This window comes from Aplidium turbinatum, chromosome 7 (assembly GCF_918807975.1).
Source record: "Aplidium turbinatum chromosome 7, kaAplTurb1.1, whole genome shotgun sequence".
NCBI classification, from domain to species: domain Eukaryota; kingdom Metazoa; phylum Chordata; class Ascidiacea; order Aplousobranchia; family Polyclinidae; genus Aplidium; species Aplidium turbinatum.
The window spans coordinates 23,056,771-23,075,364 of NC_137478.1; the positions used below are offsets into that span (position 1 = coordinate 23,056,771).

At 35.4% G+C, this 18,594-nt stretch overlaps 1 protein-coding gene across 1 annotated transcript; it reads right to left on the reverse strand.

The window, feature by feature from the left end:
* Positions 1 to 898: 898 nt before the first annotated feature.
* LOC145773850 (uncharacterized) lies at positions 899 to 17,750 on the reverse strand. The gene is made up of 7 exons (XM_082584974.1): positions 17,618 to 17,750; positions 16,137 to 16,219; positions 15,694 to 15,874; positions 11,406 to 11,549; positions 7,648 to 7,803; positions 5,259 to 5,406; positions 899 to 2,905 (listed from the first exon to the last, which is right to left on the reverse strand). The coding sequence occupies exons 1-7, from the start codon at positions 17,748 to 17,750 to the stop codon at positions 2,803 to 2,805; spliced, it is 948 nt and encodes a 315-aa protein (XP_082441100.1). The 3' UTR covers positions 899 to 2,802.
* Between the last annotated feature and the right edge of the window lie 844 nt (positions 17,751 to 18,594).

The following is an 18,594-nucleotide window of genomic DNA, read 5'->3' on the forward strand; positions in this document are numbered from 1 at the left end:
ATATTCGATAGTTGCGTTTTGCTAAAACTATGAAGAGAAGAAAAGGCAGAAATAAAGAAATGAATATGGGGGATTGGAGGTCATGAACACTTTTATTTATATATTAATATTTAATTTCTCGTTTGTTTTGTGTCCAGTTGTGCTGACATCTATTGATAATGTAGGCTAATTTTTATTTCGACTCAGTTGTGCTGACGATTCCTAATGGAAGAAAACCGGTTCCACAACATAAATTAAATCTTATTGAAATACTATTGTGAGTGTTAGCCTGGTTAAATGTTTTAAGGTTCAGACCAAGGAAAAAAAGCTATTGAATTATTTTCTTAGTGATATTGCTTTCTGTATTAGGTAGATCGCCCATTTGAGGAAGTGTCATAATACCAGATCACCTTTTTTAGTTGTTTTTTCCCGTTCAGATGGCTTTGAAAACAAGTTGTTTTCAATGTTTTAAATGTTCAATGTTTCATGTTTTAAACAACTCAGGCATATTGTTGCCATGCACAAACTTAGGTTCGAAAATATGATATTAGCATATTGGAATACGTTTGCTGAAATCCTCCGGTATTTGTAGATTCTTACGTCATAAAATTAGGCTTCAGGCTCGGTTATGGTTCACATCTCCAACTACGTCCAATTTTACATATTGCCTGCCACAACAAGTTTTAACAGAATCGCAAAGAAATTGCTTAAAACACTGTTGTTGTAGTTTCGTCTTCCAACGTTCATATCAGCAACATGGGATCATGCTTGCTTCCGTGGATCGAATCATTCAACTGATGACAACCTTTCACCGATGTCGCTGTCGGCAGCATAGCCGAGTGGTGACAGCCCTGGTGCGACAATCGAAAGAGTTCCGCACCTTCCCGTCCACTTCATTTAAATCTTGAACCACCGCGTGTAAACCTGGATACGACAAAAAACGATGTCGCTGAGTCCTGGAATCCTCCTGTTGGAAAGGATTTGCAAGCTGATATCCAGGAATCGTGCAAATATTCTAGTAACCGTATAGTTATTGCATCTCTTTTATACAATGCAGACTTGTTCTATTGCAAGGTTAACAACAAACATTCAGGTTGACGTAAACTATCAAGCAAAAAGCAAATAATTCAAACTAAAAGTGCATGTGAGCCACACCAGTGCTGGAACGTGCAAGTAGTTTGAACTTAATAATTATTTTCGAAGCTTTGATTACACTGATGAGTTGATGATGGAATAAACGAAAAAGTAGAACTATCAGATAGACTACAAATTTCATTAGCTATATACAGTATTACGTACATTTCTATAAGTAAGTAAATCAAAGAACAATTTAATTTGATTGCAGTAAGCACAGCAGTTTTAAGCAGTTGAACATTATCCCACAGCACGGTCAGGCAGCGCTGTGGAAGCAGTGCGCAAGGTGACTACTGCAGCGTCTCAGCTAAACCAACTAGTCATCTTAGCAAAGTCTTGTGATGGATCTTTTAAAGAATGTTTCCTCATAGTAACGCCGGATAAGCAATCTATCCTCAACTAGATACTTAAGTTCCGGATAGCAGCTCAGCATAATGTAGCACAACGATCAAATTACATAATGTGTGACTAATTTTTTCGGGTGCGCTTCAACAAGTATAATAATTCGCTTGATGAAACCTTGGAAATGCGATTGAAATACAAAACAATGACAATTCAGTCAATGTATTGATCACAACACTTGCAAAAGCTGATCGAATAATATGTCATTAATTGTCTCAGAAGACTTTGAACTTTCACGAGTTTGTTGATCATGTTAGAACAGAGAATCGCTCGCATGCTATCTCTCCACCAGAGCTGGTCACTGATCAGAGGTTAACAGCAAAATAATGCGTGATGAAATCAACCAAAACGTGATCTAGTATAAAACAACGTTAAAAACACATAGACATCGCTCTTTGTTCATAGCGCTAAAAAATAGATCAAACGATTTTCTGAAACATTTAGTTTCATTCTCACTTATTAACCCTTTGAAAGTTGGGTGGGGGGGGAGGGCTGTCAATTCAACATTTTTGTATCAACAGTTGTATCTCTAAATCTACTGAGGCCGCGACTACGAGATTTCTTGACTTTTCCTAACTTTTATTCACCTCTATTGAGCTGGAATTTTGAGCAATAAAAGGTTATAAATTGAGAGATATAAGGCATTTCTCAGCACATTCTCTGAAATATTTCATATTCTATTGATCAAAATTTTCCCACCAGCTGGATGAAAGTAATTAATTAGTCCCATGTTTCGTTAATTCTAACTGTTTCACAGCATGAAGGGAATTGGCTGTATGTAAAATTATGTAAACAAAAATTAATCACAACATTGCAATGCATGTTCTTCACTACTCTACCAAAAAATAATGTCTAAACTCACGCTACAATTACAGTCATAAGTCACCTCAACATTTCAACGATTATGAGCAGTTCTAATATTCACATAGTTTTAATTTTTGGATATGCTCAGCGTGAATAATTTTACAAAGTAAATCCCAAATTTTGAAACCGTGCCTTAAAAAATAACAGAAATATCAATCCTAAAGCATAAGAAGAATCGATAGCTCCCCCCCCCCCCAAATTGAGCAAGACTCCAAGAGCCCAACCTTCTAAGGTTTAAGCTCTTTCATTGTTTTGAAACGATGATTCAACAATAAAATAAAAAATACGTTTATTTGCTGTTTTTATAACAAGAAAATGCAACAAAACGAAACATATCAAAATGATGCATGGGTCAACATTGTACGATGCCATCAACATCGTAAGAATCGTCATCGATATAATGACCAGACCAATTAATGACAACTATATCGCCACAATGAACAGTGTTTCTTTGAAAGCTTCAACATTTCCAACTACTCCCCACGTATTCTTCGCTGCATCATAAGTTTCTATTGCGTCGGTTCTTCTGTAAATTGTGACCAAATAAAAAGTAAGAACACGATGTAATAATATTAAAACACAAAACATTGTTGAATAGTAATACTGATAATAACACTGGTCAACAGCAAATTTTAATCGAGCTCGTGATTAATTGATTCTAGAAGCATTTTGTGCGCTGATTTCAAAAATGTCTTTATTTTTTTCCTAGCACATCATGTTTTCTAGATATTCCAATTTTAAAATTTTGAAGACATGCCACATTTACAGGCAGGTAAAGCAGTTTTTTTATTCGCAAATTAAGTGTGACGTCATAATAAAACAATGATATAAACAATAAAACAATGATACTTCATAATCATGCAAAGGGACAAAATAACTTATCCACTTGGAATCTGCTCGCCGGCCGGTTCCTTATGATGAAACCATGTCGCCACCTTTACTCCACAGGGAGGCCTAGATTCCATTGAAAATGATGGTGATGACGTCGCTTCATTAAGCGAACTCTCATCAACAAGTTCTGAGTATCAAGAAGAAGAAGAAGGCAGGCCACAGTTATTTTCCCAGGAGCACCTCAATGATTTGATTAGAGACCTTGGCCTTTCAAAGCAAAAGTCAGAAATCCTTGCGTCAAGATTAAAAGAGTGAAATCTGGTTGAGGAAGGTGTTGCAGTGAGCCATTACAGAAAACGAAACAAAGACCTCGCTGCTTTGTTTAAAGTTGATGGCCCCCTGTGCTTTTGTCATGATATTGAAGAACTTTTTCACAAATTGGGAGAAGTTCACAATCCTCATGAGTGGCGAGTTTTCATCGATTCCTCGAAAAGAAGCCTGAAAGCTGTTCTTTTACATAACGGAAATGAAAAGCCATCCATTCCCATAGCACACTCGGTGCACCTAAAGGAATCTTATGAAAACATCGAAATTCTTCTCAATGCTATTAATTACAGGGATTATGAGTGGAGTATTTGTGGAGATCTGAAAATGATTGGAATCTTAATGGGGATGCAAGGGGGATTTACAAAGTACTGTTGTTTCTTGTGTCTGTGGGATAGTCGCGCTACCACTGAGCACTACCAGAAAAAGGATTGGCCAACAAGAAGCTCCTACAATCCTGGAAGAGAAAGTGTCCAAAATGTCCCGCTAGTTAATCCTGACAAAATTCTTTTGCCGCCGTTACATATCAAACTCGGCTTGATGAAGAATTTTGTGAAAGCAATGGGCAAATCAAATTCAAACGGTTTTCTGTACCTCTGTAAGAAATTTCCAAAACTAAGTCATGCAAAGCTTAAAGAAGGAATATTTGTTGGTCCACAGATTCGAGAAGTTTTAAAAGATACTGACTTTGAAAAGTCACTCACTTCATCAGAATGTTGAGCATGGCAATCCTTTAAATGGTTATGCTTTAACTTTTTGGGAAATTTCAAGGCTGCTTCCTTCAAAAAAGGTGTTGAAAGGTTCTCAACTTACAATGACATGGGCTGCCGCATATCCCTCAAGATTCATTTTCTTCATTCCCACCTGGACTTTTTCCCTGAGAACCTTGGTGCAGTGAGTGATGAACAAGGTGAAAGGTTTCACCAAGATATCCAAAACATGGAAGCACACTATCAAGGGTTCTGGAACGAAAGGATGATGGGTGATTACTGCTGGATGCTGCATCGCGATGATCCAACATGTACACCTATGCCCAGCGATTTTAATGCAGCAATGTCTAAGTGTCATTGCAACATTCTAAACACTATCTTTGGTATCATGCTGAACGTTTTTCTTGTGTTTTTGTAATATAATACAGGGAGCTTAAAAACCTGACACTTCAGTATTGTGCTAGCTCAAGTATTCAGTACCTCAGACAAGGTTTAAGAGGCATTTTTTGCACTCTAGTGTCTATGCATACATATGCAACTACATAGTGTTGAATCTGTGAAAGCAATGCACAAATCTGAAACACTCTGCTCTCTGAAGCCATCTAAATTTGAAAATTGTAGCGACAAAATCGGTATTTGAACGCAATATTGACGTTTCTGGTCAAGAATTTTCAGACCAATAACTTTAAAACCTGATGTGCTGGAGCGAAACTAGCGCCAGATTTGAAATCAGCAGCAAATTGTGGCCTAAGAAAAGTTACTCCCATTCTCGATTAATTTTTTTTTTCGAATTTTGTTAACCTGTGTAATTGAAATATTTCAATCAAATCAACTCCGTCGTTTGCAAAAGTTGGATATTAAATATTAAAAGCAAAATGGACTAAAACTTGAAATTTTACATCAGCGATGGACAGATTCAACCAAACTATGTTTCAATAAATTGTAATGATCTCATATTTATTCAACTTATTCATGCTTTCTATGCTTTGATGACGTCCACAAACAACCACTCACCCTCCAGCGACATACACCTTCCCCTCAATGACGTATGAACCGTGTGAAGATCTTACAACGTTCATATCAGCAACATCGGACCATGCTTGCTTCCGTGGGTCGAATCGTTCAACTGAAGAAAGTTTGGACAAATTGGTACCACGTCCCCCTGTTGGAACAAGGTTTCCAAGTTAATATTTACAAATTGTATAGTCTGGTAACCTTAGTTGCCTCCTTCATTCAATGCAGACTTGTTCTGTTGCAAGGTTTACACCAAATAATCAACTCAAGTGAAACTGAATGCACGCAAAGTATATCAGTTATGATGAACAAACTGTCATAGCATCTGCATTGGCCTAGTGAGTGAATGATTTCGAATGAATCGCAAAAATAGTAAAATTTTTGCTTCATTTTACAAGAACGAACATTAATAGCAATTTGTAACAAAATAAGCAAATAATTATCATTTAAAAAATACATTTTTGCGTTTTATACAAAGACTCAATGAGTGACGTCATGCAATGGAAACATTTAGGAAGCATAAGTGGTGAGATATCGCAATCATCTTGAATCTGTGTTATAGTGACACATAGGGTTGACATTTGTTCAGCCGGGGATGCCGCGAGCGTGTATTGCCTTAATGTTGTGTTTATGTAGATTGCGCTAAATAAGAACCCATTATGTTGCTTCAGCACCTTTACTATAATGAACTGAGACTGCATTTATTACCTTATTTGGTTATTCATTATAACAATTATTTGGCATTGCATTTTCAAATTTGTCTGTTTCATTTTAACATAAATATGATATTTCTTTCTGTCATCACTCATCAGTCATCTCAGTTTCACATCCTAAGAAAGCCGGCCATCTAAAAACTAGTTTTCTACATTTGTTTTCTATTGGTTCTTCGAGCAAAAATGCTTATGTTACATATGAACAACTTGGAGCTGAAACAATAGATAAAATAAGTGACTCTGCATCATTTTGTAATGCAAGATGACAGTGACAACAAGCGGTTTTTTCAAAATCAACAAGAACGCTATGCCATTGTGTTTCGTTATATTCTTCAAACGTATTGATTTGTTACAATTTGCAGAAGTCTGATTATTCTTCTGACTGTTGATAAATCAACAACTTCTGTCAAACAGTCTCCAAGACGAAAACTAGAAGCAACTTCAATTTGCCAACATTCCGTTTCCCGAAGTGAAGCTTACAAACCAGTTGAATATTGAAAAGATGGCAAGATCGATTGTGCTGAAAACGTTTCATGATGATGAAATGAACCGAAAGATTCATTAAGTATTCATCTAGTTGGAAACCAAAACTCAGATACACTTGTAGATGAAGAAAGTGGACAGTGATCTTAGAAGCTTCAAGCTGTTCACAATGGTGGACGCACAACAATTTCCTGTGTACTTGGCAACGACAAAGCGAATATTTCAGTTTGCTTTATGTTGAAAATTTAAGTAGGCTACTGGAATTTAATATCAAAATGTATTTTAAAGCATTACTGTTTATTGAAGTTACCACCAATTCTTTATAAGTTCAAGAAAGCTATTTATTTCAAGTAATGATCTGACAATATCTGCTCGGTCATTAGGTGCAGCAATGTAAATCAGTAAACTGGAAGTTCGAGGTAGAAAACTTATATTTAGTTGTTAACGACTTTTGGTGTCAAGCGGGTTTATAAGACAAAATTTAACAGATGCAAGTCGTCAATGACAAGACTAAACAACAAAACTTGCAAAGTTTCGAGTTTTTGGGACTTGGTGAGATTTCTGTCAAATTGATCAATGTTAGTTTGACCATTGACATCCATAGACCATCCGCATTTAGGTAGCAACGCAGTGGTTGAGTAGCACTTAGCCAAGTTAAGTTGTTCCAGTACCTGGTTAGGCGTAGGGTGGCGCCAGTCTATGTTTTGTCATCCTTTGTTCACATAGCTTCTCAATCGCTGTACACGCCACACTCAAAGCGCTGGATGGCCTTGTGACGTAATCGTGTGTTAACTTAGGCTACTCCAAACTGCGCTGTTCTGAACGCCACGAAGAAGGATTGTGAGTACCTGATTTAGTTTTATTTAACACTTTTCATAATTATTTCGCTGGTACGGAACCCAAGCCTGTATAAACAAACGATCCAGATACCACGCCAATGAAATGGTTAATCAAGTCAAATCTCAAAAATTGAAAAAAATACTCGTTAAACAATTTTTTTAATTTTACATTAACTTTTTTATTTGTCAATTTTTTAAGCTTTTCTCATGCTTACCTGAAACTTAGTTGCGTATGTTCTATTAACTATAATTGAGCTGCTCAGAAAACTTCAGATTTTAGATGTCTTAGTTGTTACAAACAGATCAATATAAACATGGCAACAAACGTTGATATAATAACACAATCAGTCCTACCTATTGCATAGACTTGATCGTTCAACACAACTGCAGATAAACCGCATCTTTCAACTTTCATCGACGGAACTCCTCTCCACCGACCTTCTCGTGGATCCATGCATTCCACTGTGTTCAACGCTCCTTTGTTACAACCACCGATAGCGTATATCAATCCTGTTGGAGATTGATGTTTTGTTAATAATAATATTCAAATTTCATCCATAGATTTCTTTATAAATCAATGTTTTAAATATAAAAATGCAACAAAAAGTGATTGTTGCGACTATATCAATAATATAATGATGGAAGGTGCGACGACTACAGGAGTGCTGCATACCAACAACTACATCCGTTCATTTCGTGAAGTAAAAAATTTGACATTAAATATGTACTTTCCAATAGTTCTTAAATTTGAAAAAAATATTTTTTCCTATTGAACATGAATATAACCACAAATAAAGGGCAACTTTAAAGTAACAAAGAATTTAGTTTTTGTAAAAGTCACGTAAAACGTTATTACGCAATTACGTTATTATTGTAACTTTAACATTTTTTGATAAGCAACAAGTGTTTATTGTACAAACATGCACAATAAAGTAATAAAGAATTTATAACAAATCCTTATAGGCTACTTTTTCAATAGCAATATGGCGCCATATTTCATGACGCCACAAATATAGCAACCTCGTCAAAATGTCAAACTCGACAACTATCAGTGACAGCATCTGCATGCGTATGTCGCCGTTCCCATGATGAAAACTGGCGAACATCATAACATACATTAAACAGCAAAAATGGCTCAATGAACCGATCAGAATTTTCTTTTTGCATAAAAATCGATTCGATGAAAATCAAAGCTGTTGAGTCGAACGAAAATTAACGAATTCTCGATTTCTAACTGTCCGTCTAAGTTTAATCTAACGTCTAAAACTGGCACTTTTTTCAAATTCAAAGCTAAACTGTGAGAAGAGTGGTTGGTTTAACGATGTTTTTGGTATTTCTTCACTTAACTACCAGAAATCGTTATGAATTTTTACACAAAAGATAAATAAAACTTGTAAGAGACTAGCTACATATATTTAAGCATAAAAGTGACCTACACAAAAACATTTCAAAAATACTTCACTTACTTTGATTTTGACACAAAAGATTTGTCTTAATTTCGTTTCAAATAAAATAGCCAAAAATTTCGTTTTCATTGTAGAAAAAACGTCATTTCGAGCAAACATAAGCTACTGTACTTGCTATTAAAGAGCAATCATTGAGACAAAGAAATGAACTTAAAATAAAAAACTGAAACAATAAATCGGCGACACAAACATAACACAACCTACAAACGTGCTATTGTTCCTCGTTTTATATTAAGCCAGAGTCGGAATCGTGCTTTTTCCACAGATTCCGACTCCAGATACCTCACAAACCTTTCGACTCCACAACCCTGATAACCTCAAATAATTCAATACAAAATTTAGAAATAATAATTGCTGCATGCGATATGTAAGACATGAATTTTACAAAAGATTTAGGATTTGTTTGGAACGCTTAGATCACAAACTAGTTTAAGTTTCTTGAAAAAGAAAATCAAACAAAAGAACGAACCAACATTTGGTGCAAAGTAAGTTGGAGCAAAGTGGATGATGTCAACAAAAAGCATTGAAAAGTTAATTCCGGATGAACAAACGTGCAAACATTTTGCATCTATTTCATTTCTCGGGTTTTAACGACTTTTTACTACAAACAGTGTGTTGCACTGGAAGACCATCATTTTGCTAATGTAGCTTCTATCTCATGTCTCATAACGTTGTAGTGAGTTGGATACACAGAATGTAAGATGCATGGTATAAACTGAAAAGTTTTGTGTTGGTTTCAAGCGTTTATGTGTTTTCGATGTCGCTCATTACTCTTCATACGTATGCACTAGAGCTGCTTGAAACAAACTTTGTCTGGTCGAAACGAAACAAATTCCTTCACAAAAAGTTGAATTTAAATAAAGGACAAATACTTTTGATTCGAAACAAAACGAACATATGTAAGAAATCCAACTGGTTGAAGTGACAAACTCATGAACACATTACAAAGGCATAGAAGCAGTAGCAAAGCCAGGAGACTGGGACAGTGGTCCGACGTAGCGTCTTATTTAAGACATGTACTGTATGACGTAAAAAAAATTGGTTTTAACATAAAAAAGTGACAATTTAAGAGCAAATTGAGCAAATGCATGCAAATTACTCATCATTTTATTTCTTGCAACCAATACATTAATGAAAACTTCCACAGTTTGCTTCAATAACAAAGAGTAATGAAACTCACTTTGGAACAATATTGATTGAAATACCATTGAAGTTAAAATATATCTAAAAAAATACAAACTGAGTGACGACTTCCAAAAAGCGTAAGGTAAGCTAAAAAAGTTTAATTTTAAGGAAATAATTTTCATAAGCAATACAATATCCCAAAAATATAAGCTAATATCTGCTTGGTTGTTTAGAGGGCATTAAAAACTGTTCAAGTATTATGGTGTCATGTACAAATATTCGAAAATATGATATGAGTTCTTAATTGTTATTATCCTTGTACCCAATAAAGATCTTATACCGATAGAATAATGTTTGTAATCTAACTTCTCCTTTCTCCTTACGGAAGGCTGCAACACGTCACACAATGAGATTTTTTCTTTTGCTGTCCACAAAAAGTTTTGAAATTCAGAACAATATTAAAATCAATATTTAATTCAATGGACATTAGTTTGTATGTATCAACTTGGTTTCCAAAACTGTTGCAGTTCATTCTAAACATTTCCAGCTGGTACTTTTTCCTACTATTTGTCTTTTTTTATATTTGCTTGAAACCCAAGTGAGCAGTTTTGTCATATCCAGACTTATGCTCTGTCATTGAAGATTTAGATTAAGTGGGCGTGAAGACAAGAAAGCCAACCTTCGTGTCCACCTTCAAGAATGCCATTGTGTGTGCCAAGGCACAATGGATAAGTGTCGAACTGACGTCATCAACATCGTGCAAGCGTTCTCACCTTTCAGGCACGTAGTCGATAACCAATAATATGATTATAACGAACAAAGAAAGGAGCTCAGGGTAGTTATCAATTATTTCATTTTGTGTTAATCATTTAAGTTTGAATGAAATGGCGAAAAATCATTCAAAGCATGCTATTTTTGGACAGAGATTTTCGTTTCAAACGTTCAATTTGCGTTTTCGTTTCAAACTCATAGAAAACATCGGACATAATGTGTAATATCAGGATTCAAAAATTATCTTTTAAACCTGAATTCTGTAAAGTCCATTATTTTAAACTTGTTAAGCAGTATAATTCGCTGTAAGGAACGAAAAAAAAGAATTATTTGGTGAAAAATGATGACGGACGATAATTATGTTTTCTTATTTTTTGAACTAAACGCAGTTCCGTCGAGGCAAGAGGTTTAAACGACGGAAGGACTTGAACATTGTGCAATAACGGTTCGTGCGACACAACAGTCAACTAACTGTGCAATAATTACACTTTGAAAGCATTCGATTTGATGAGATTGATCAATCCCACCATGAATCGAATGGAATTGTGATCATGTTGTTGTTCTCAATAGAATAAAGAATTCTTAGTAAAACCAATGAAATTATGAGATATTGGATTGTTCTGTGCTCATAATATTTGCTTATAGCTTTAATAAATGAGTTTTACTGTATAACAGTGTTGGCACCATCTATGAATTACTTCATCACAACACACTGATTACACGTATTTAATTTTTGAACAAAGTTCAAACCTCCAGTGGAAGCCAAAGCATGACCACAACGACCTTCATTCATATCAACGCTGTTGTACCATTTGTCTTCAACAATGTTGTAACTTTCACATGAAGCCAAACCAGTTGAAACGTCTTCCGTGCCACCAACAGTGAATATGGAATCTGTCCATGTATAAACAAAGGTTCTCTTCAATGGTAATTTTGTTTAGAATTAATAGATTAAATAAATAATAAAAAATTAAATAAAGATATTTAATCATTTTCATAATTCATCATCATCATCATCATCATCAACCACTTTTGATTATACAGGCCATGAATTAATCCTCATGTCGAGGGTGTGACCTGTCTGTCGAGAACGAAGTCTTCCCCTCCACACCTCGCGATTTATTGAGTTGGCAGAGTCCATGTTCAGGGCTACAAGGTCACGCTTCACAAGTTCCTCCCAAGAAAGTTTTGGTCTACCTTGACCCCGCTGTGCTGCGATGTTGACACATCTGACCTGTGAGATCCAGCTTGAGCTGCGCTCTACGTGACCAAGCCATCTCAGTCTGTCTAATTGGAGGACTTCACTGAAGTCTTTTAATTTGAGCTTTGATAGCAGAGTCTCAAACTGGAGACTCTGCTGTTGTTGTTGTTGCCTAAAATAATTGCCTAAAATTGCTGCCTAAAATTGTTGCCTAAAATAATACAAATTTCATATACTGTAAAACAATGCAAATAAAAATTGTGGTGTGTAAACGCCAGAATTAAAGCATAATTAACAGTTTTGTCAGTTTGTATTACATAACAATCATAATAAGTAGTATACGCGAATGAAAACAGAACAGCAATTTCTGTTGCTATTCTTATTGATTCAACCATTTTCACATAAATTAAACTTGATAATTCTTTGGAAGTAGAAATAGAAACTCATTGAGGTAAGTGGACACCTCGTTACCAGAATGTTATTCAATATTCATTCAACGCTACGTGTGAATATATACATTATAGAAAAAATTTCCTTGAGGAAAAAAATGAGCGATGGCACAAGGTTTTTCAAAAATAAAAACGAAAAGCGAGAAAAAAATAAAAAAATAAGCTACGTAATTATAGATTTTTACTAATTTATGGTGTAGAATATTCTTACTTACTTCTCTTGAAAAAGATATTTAGATGAGGAATATATAGCCAGCAGTTTTTCAAAAATAAAAATAAAATGTAAATAAACCACGTCCTCGCCCTCTATGCTAGTGTGCAGCGACCTTTTCAACACATGGGTTGGTTAGGAAAGTGTAGCCTAATGTTTAATGAGCAGGATTACAATTGAACTTTTCTTAACATTTTTAACTTTTCATTGTTCAATCACCCAAGTATTGCACATGAAGATATATATGCATAAGCGTCCTCAGAAGTGCGATGGATTGAAAGGCAAAAACGCCCAGCCACATGGAGGAAACACTGGCGTCTGTCGCTGTCAATTCTTGCTACACTCGATTACTGAAAAAAAATAACCTGGTTTTGTTCTATGTTGAAAAGTTTTTAAAACAAAATTTGTTTAATTTTGACAAAAAATATTTTCTTTTGTAGAAATTTGGTTTCGTTATGGGCTCGAAACAAATATAAAATGCATTAGAATCTTACAACCCAGAAAGCCTCATGAAATGAAAAGTACGTCGTTTTGTGTATGAAGTGCTTGGTCAATGTATATAAACTTGTTTTGCTCAAGGGTGGTTTAAGCAACACACAAAGTAACCTACCGGTACTTCAAAATTTTTTCCGTTTGTAAAACAATCCTTTGCCTTGGTCTCCATTCGAGTTAAACTTTTCATTTCAAGAAATTCCTTTACCAGATTTGCATCAGATATAAACCAACATATTTAGAAATTTTTAACCAAAAATTGTAATGTTGGTGAATCTGACTTGACATATTGAAGCCTTGATGATCAGTACAATTACAGAACTACCTTTCTTAACGTATCACAGACCTACTTTTGTTTCTGCCATGTAAAAGTAGGTTAGCATACTTTCGCTTAGCCAGAGGAAAAACTTTTTTTTTCAAACCGCTTCCGATGAAAACTTTCTCTGTACGCCACTAAACATATGAAATATCATTTTAACTACACAGATAATTTATGTGAATGTTCAAATAAAAGTTAGTGAAAAGTGCGTGGAATGTCAATGCGTTTAAACACAAAATTGAGCAAACAAACGTTCCAAAATAATGAACCATATTTGGGAGAAAGTGGCTGGAAAAAGAGGAAAGGTTTCACAAAAATTTGAAAACATCGTGTTCACCTAGTTAGTCAGAAGTTGCCCAACGCCCATCCCACCTCTACACAATGTGAATTTTGCTCACGTTTAATTTGTTACCACAGAATGATGGACTTTCAATGTTACATCTGAAATGAACACCCATCCTAATACGTCGCCATTAAAGGAAGACAAAACCACTAATCAAACGTGGGATGGAGACGACAACATTGATGATGCTCGCTACAATCATTCAGATAATTTTTATGAAGTGACATAGACATATAAAACTCTGCACTTTATTGTTGATAGATCAATGTGCGTATTAGGTCCTATGCGCTATTCTCAGCGCTTTGCGATCGCAGCCGTACGGACAAGTACATTGTTGCACCAAATCCATTTCTTCAATGCTTAGTGCTAAGTAAGGACAAAGTTTAGTGCTAATTTTATAACATCTCAGACACGACCCGACAAGGTATAGAACTCACGTCTACCGATCAAGAGGTGGGCGTTCTGTTCACTACATCTGATTCAACAACATTCAACATTTGCAGACATTTTGTTTGTTTGTTTGTTTATCTTTATGCTGCATTGCGGGAAAGCGGACTTGAGCGTTATGCATCGGTGTACGCCTTCCGACGTACACCTGACCCACGCTGCAGCCGACGACAATGTCTGTTTCCGGTTGTCTACTTTGCTTATGACTTAAATTTGGAACTACCCATTACTCGAAATCGATCACTGGGTAGAGGCAATTATCGTAAAGTTTCTTGCCCAGAGAAACAACAGCAGGTGCCGGTGGCTGGAGTCGAACACGCAGGCTCTCGACTGTGAGCCAATGCGCTAACCACTCGGCTACTGCTGCCGACAAAGACTACGCCACCAAGCCAGCGTATCTAGCACGTATAACATTGTTCTGAAAGCTAAATGGCCTGCAATGTCAATTTATGTTATTACAGAGTTTACCAGGTCGTGACGTCATAATTTGATTAGCATCTCTGCAAAAAATATAACAGGCTTATGAAAATCGTTGAGAAAGTCAGCGTCCTTCATTAGTTTAGTTTGTCATGATACCACTCAGCCCTCTTTTCTGTTATTAGGTGAAGACATTCGCAATCACTACTTCAAATAGATTTTGATGAACTTTTTGTGACATTAAATGAAATAATAGTGGCGATTTTGATGTAGAATAACTTTCAGCAGAAAGAGGAAAGGAAGCGACGTAGTAAGTTTCCTAAGGACAAACGCAACCGCGCTCAGAGGACTTCCAATCATATAATCTTCATATGTAACTAATAAGTTTCAGTGTCAACTTGTCGAGCTCAGTGAACATGATTGAACTGACTCGTGCAAGTGTAAGTCATTTTATATCGCAACATGTTGCCAGGTTGTTTTTCATCCAACGCTATTGTAGATATGATTTCTGTCAGAAGAAAATTCTTTCCCGCATTTTTACTGCGTGCTGAAACGTATTTTAGAGATTAATTTAAATAAATACAAGAGCATTGCAATGCTTATTTTCAGCATTATTTAATGCAAAAGGCAACAAATTTTTAAAGCCATTTTAAAACTTTGTTTGAAAGCATGTTATTCAAAAAGTGCGCAAAATAATAACTTTTAAAGTTGTGCAAATTTTGTAAAGTCAAATTTAGGCCTACCTTGTTTAAAAAATAAGATCGAACGAGATATGAAAAAGTGGCTATCACGCTAATGTCGTTATCAATGAAAAAAAATCATCAAACATCAAACTTGAAAAATTAAATCAACGCAAACATTGGCGAGCATGTGGCATTCCGGACCAAACTTCCAAACAAACCAAAGTAATCTCATCAAACATCAACCTATCAAACATAAACGATCGACAGCAAAATTTGCGTAAAAAATTGTTGAGCGAGTGAAATGAAGGTGAAACATTACCAAGGATGTGACACTCCTGGGTAAACTTGTGTGATGCGCGTCACATGCGCACTCGGCGCTAATCGTTGCTAATATTCATCACTTTGTCACAAACATGAGTTTATCTGCTTGTTGTGGAACCAACTTACATTGAATCTAAACTCAAATGGTTTCTTACCATTGCAAATCACAGAAGCAGCTGCCCATCTAAAAACATTTGTGGAAGCAAGTTGAATCCAACCAGATTCCTCATCATTTAACTTGAATCTTTCAACCACTTTAGTTTTATATCCACTGATAACAAAAACCTCACTTTTCTGACAAACAGCTGATCCGTTCAAGTGTTTAAAGTTTGTGTTCTAAAGAAACATAGATTGTTAAAAATGCGTAAGATCAACAACGTCACAATTTCACATCAATTGTGAAACGTCGAGTGCAATCATTGCAACTGCATGTGATGTATTTGATGAAGAACAAGATATTACAAACACAAAAACATTTAAATATTATCAGCTTGAAGCTCAAAACTCATAGTAAAACAATATTTTTTTAGCACATCCCATCAAACAATAAATGCACTGATCCGAGTAACAGTGTATCCAAAAACTTTTAATGTTTTACCAAGAAGTCAGTTGCTTCTTTCTTTCTTACGTCATACTTCCACACGTTCTTATTCTGAAACACAAGCAATTGATTCCTCGATTCTGAAACAAACAAAAAAGGAATAAGTTAAAAATACTTAATATTAATCAGCGTGTCTATATGATTTTTACAGCAGGTACAGTGCTAGTACCCGCAAGCTTGGACAGAGATGGAAAGTTAAAGACTTTCATTCACACATTATCAACTGGTGGTAAACGACTTTTCATTACGCGCAAGATTGCAAGTCCGCGCTTCAATCAATCAATCATTTTATTTTTCGTCATTAACGCGTCCGGGACGAAAAAGATACTAACTTGTATACCGAATCCTAAGGAATTCTTATCACTGCACATTTTCTAAGAAAACGGTTACATAATACCATTTGGCATAAAAACTAAGAAATTGCAAACTTAAGCAAAAGTGGATTTTCCGGTCAAATCGCTCTTGGTTTTGCTTGTTATTCATCAATATCATTTAGGCTATTGTGCAAAATCCAATTGTTTTTTTTTTTTTGAAAACTGAAGAGAGGCGATAATAACCAATCAAGTTGCCCTTTGATAAGTAAAAGTAAAACAGATGAAAAATATTAAAAAATGATTTAAAAAAATATATTGAAAAAAGAATTTAAAAAAATTTATGTGTGTATAGTAGGCTATGTGTATGTGTAGCGACACGAGGTTTCACGAGGACGCCCCACTCTATAAGTAGTGAAATATTTCTCAGAAGGAAATATGCTAGAAATGTGAAATTTTTTGGCTTTTAGTTTTTATTCTTTGCAAACTTTTTAAACCTACACTGGTAATTCTTCTACCTTCCTGCCCTTCACAATAAACATTTCATCTCAAGTGGCTAGACATTTTCGTGCAATGCTAGATATATATATTTTAATGTTAGTGCAATATAAATGTTAGTGCAATTACTTTGAAATGTAAAAACGCCCGAAAATAAATGCCTTATAATTATGAGCAAATGTAATTTTTTGTTTAGTTGAGCATTACTTTATGTTACAATTCAAAAATTTCAATTTTGAAGCTATTTTTGGGAAATTAAAATAAAAACCGACTTTCTGACGTTTTTTCATCTCAAACAACTTGTTTCAATAAATTTGTTGGGTACAAATTTAATTTCTAGACGCACAGAACACATGGCTATTATCTTGTAAAATATTTTGACTCTGTGATTTTCATAGCTCCGGTTATTAGCGATTAATTAGCACAGGGCTAAGATAACCCGTGACGTGCTTTCCGCGTGCGAAAACAGCTCATATTAAGATAGGGTTAAGAACAACTTTGAAAAACTCAAAAGAGGTTTGTGGCAAGACAACTATAGGTTAGTTAAGATTAGTTATCAAGAAACCGATGTCATGTCAATGTACATTGTATATTATGTTATGCAGGAAAGAGGAACTTAACTTTCTCAAAATTTGAGTTGAATTGTTTTTGTTTCCTCTGAAATCGTACCTTTGTACCTTTTTAAAAACTTTTGCAAACCATTCTTGCTTGCTTGCTTTTGGCGCTTTTTTACTTTGCGATCTTTATCGTCTATCCACTTCAAAATAGAGGATCTTGTGTTATTTTTAGAGAGCGGTGGCATATCCTTGTTGTTGTAGGTCTACAAACAATCAGTGATAGTTTGACGTACTAGCGATTGTCTGCAAGCGGTCGCATGTCTCACTGCAAATACTCATGTTCACTGCCAGTGGCGTACGCTGAGGGCGGCCATTGGGCAGTAGCCTACCCCCTTTCTTCAAAAATGTTGATATTTGTTTGCGTTTTTGTGATTGTGTAATGCAAACATGTTATTGTTCAAGATTGGTCTTGGGTAGCAAAGCCATATTAACTGTCCTAGTACCCCGGGGACACGACTATTTAGGGACCCACTCATTTCAGTCTGTTTAATGTTTTCTTTAGCTATTTGAAATGAAAAAAATTGTAAATGCTACTACAGAAGCTCGATATTCAATAGCTTAAATCAAGCAAGGCTCTACATAATCGTTTTTCAACTTTTTTTCTTAATCGTTTATTAAGAGTGCGGAAAAGTTCTGCATTGACATTGTAAGCACAATACAAAAAAAATTTCAAAATTTTTAATATCTTGGGTTGCCCCAAAGAAGTTGAAATATTGGAAAAAGTGGAAAATTTCCAAAAATTTTATTTTTTGTTTTTAGTTTTTAACCGCTTCAGAAAATTTCCGAAAATCAATATTTACTTCGCATTGCTGATGTCATGGTTGTCTGTATCGTGTTTAATAACATGAACATTCCCCAACGTTTGCTTCCTTCCCCTTAGTGCGGGCCTTTTGTGTGTTATGTGTAGGAAACACAGCACTCACTTGACTTACTGCAGGTTTCAAGCTGTATATCTCTCACGCAGCTACACGGATCGCAAATCGATCTCATGATGACGACCATGACTCTAATTTTGTCCCACCATACTAG

What these genes read in the sequence shown, in the direction of transcription:
- LOC145773850 (XM_082584974.1), bottom strand. Translation starts at nt 17,750, where the DNA reads ATGCCACCGCTCTCTAAAAATAACACAAGATCCTCTATTTTGAAGTGG. An exon ending in GTTTTTAAAAAGGTACAAAG is followed by an intron (nt 16,220 to 17,617) that starts GTACGATTTCAG and finishes TGTTTGTTTCAG; the next exon opens with AATCGAGGAATCAATTGCTT. An exon ending in AAGGTGTATGTCGCTGGAGG is followed by an intron (nt 2,906 to 5,258) that starts GTGAGTGGTTGT and finishes CACAATTTACAG; the next exon opens with AAGAACCGACGCAATAGAAA.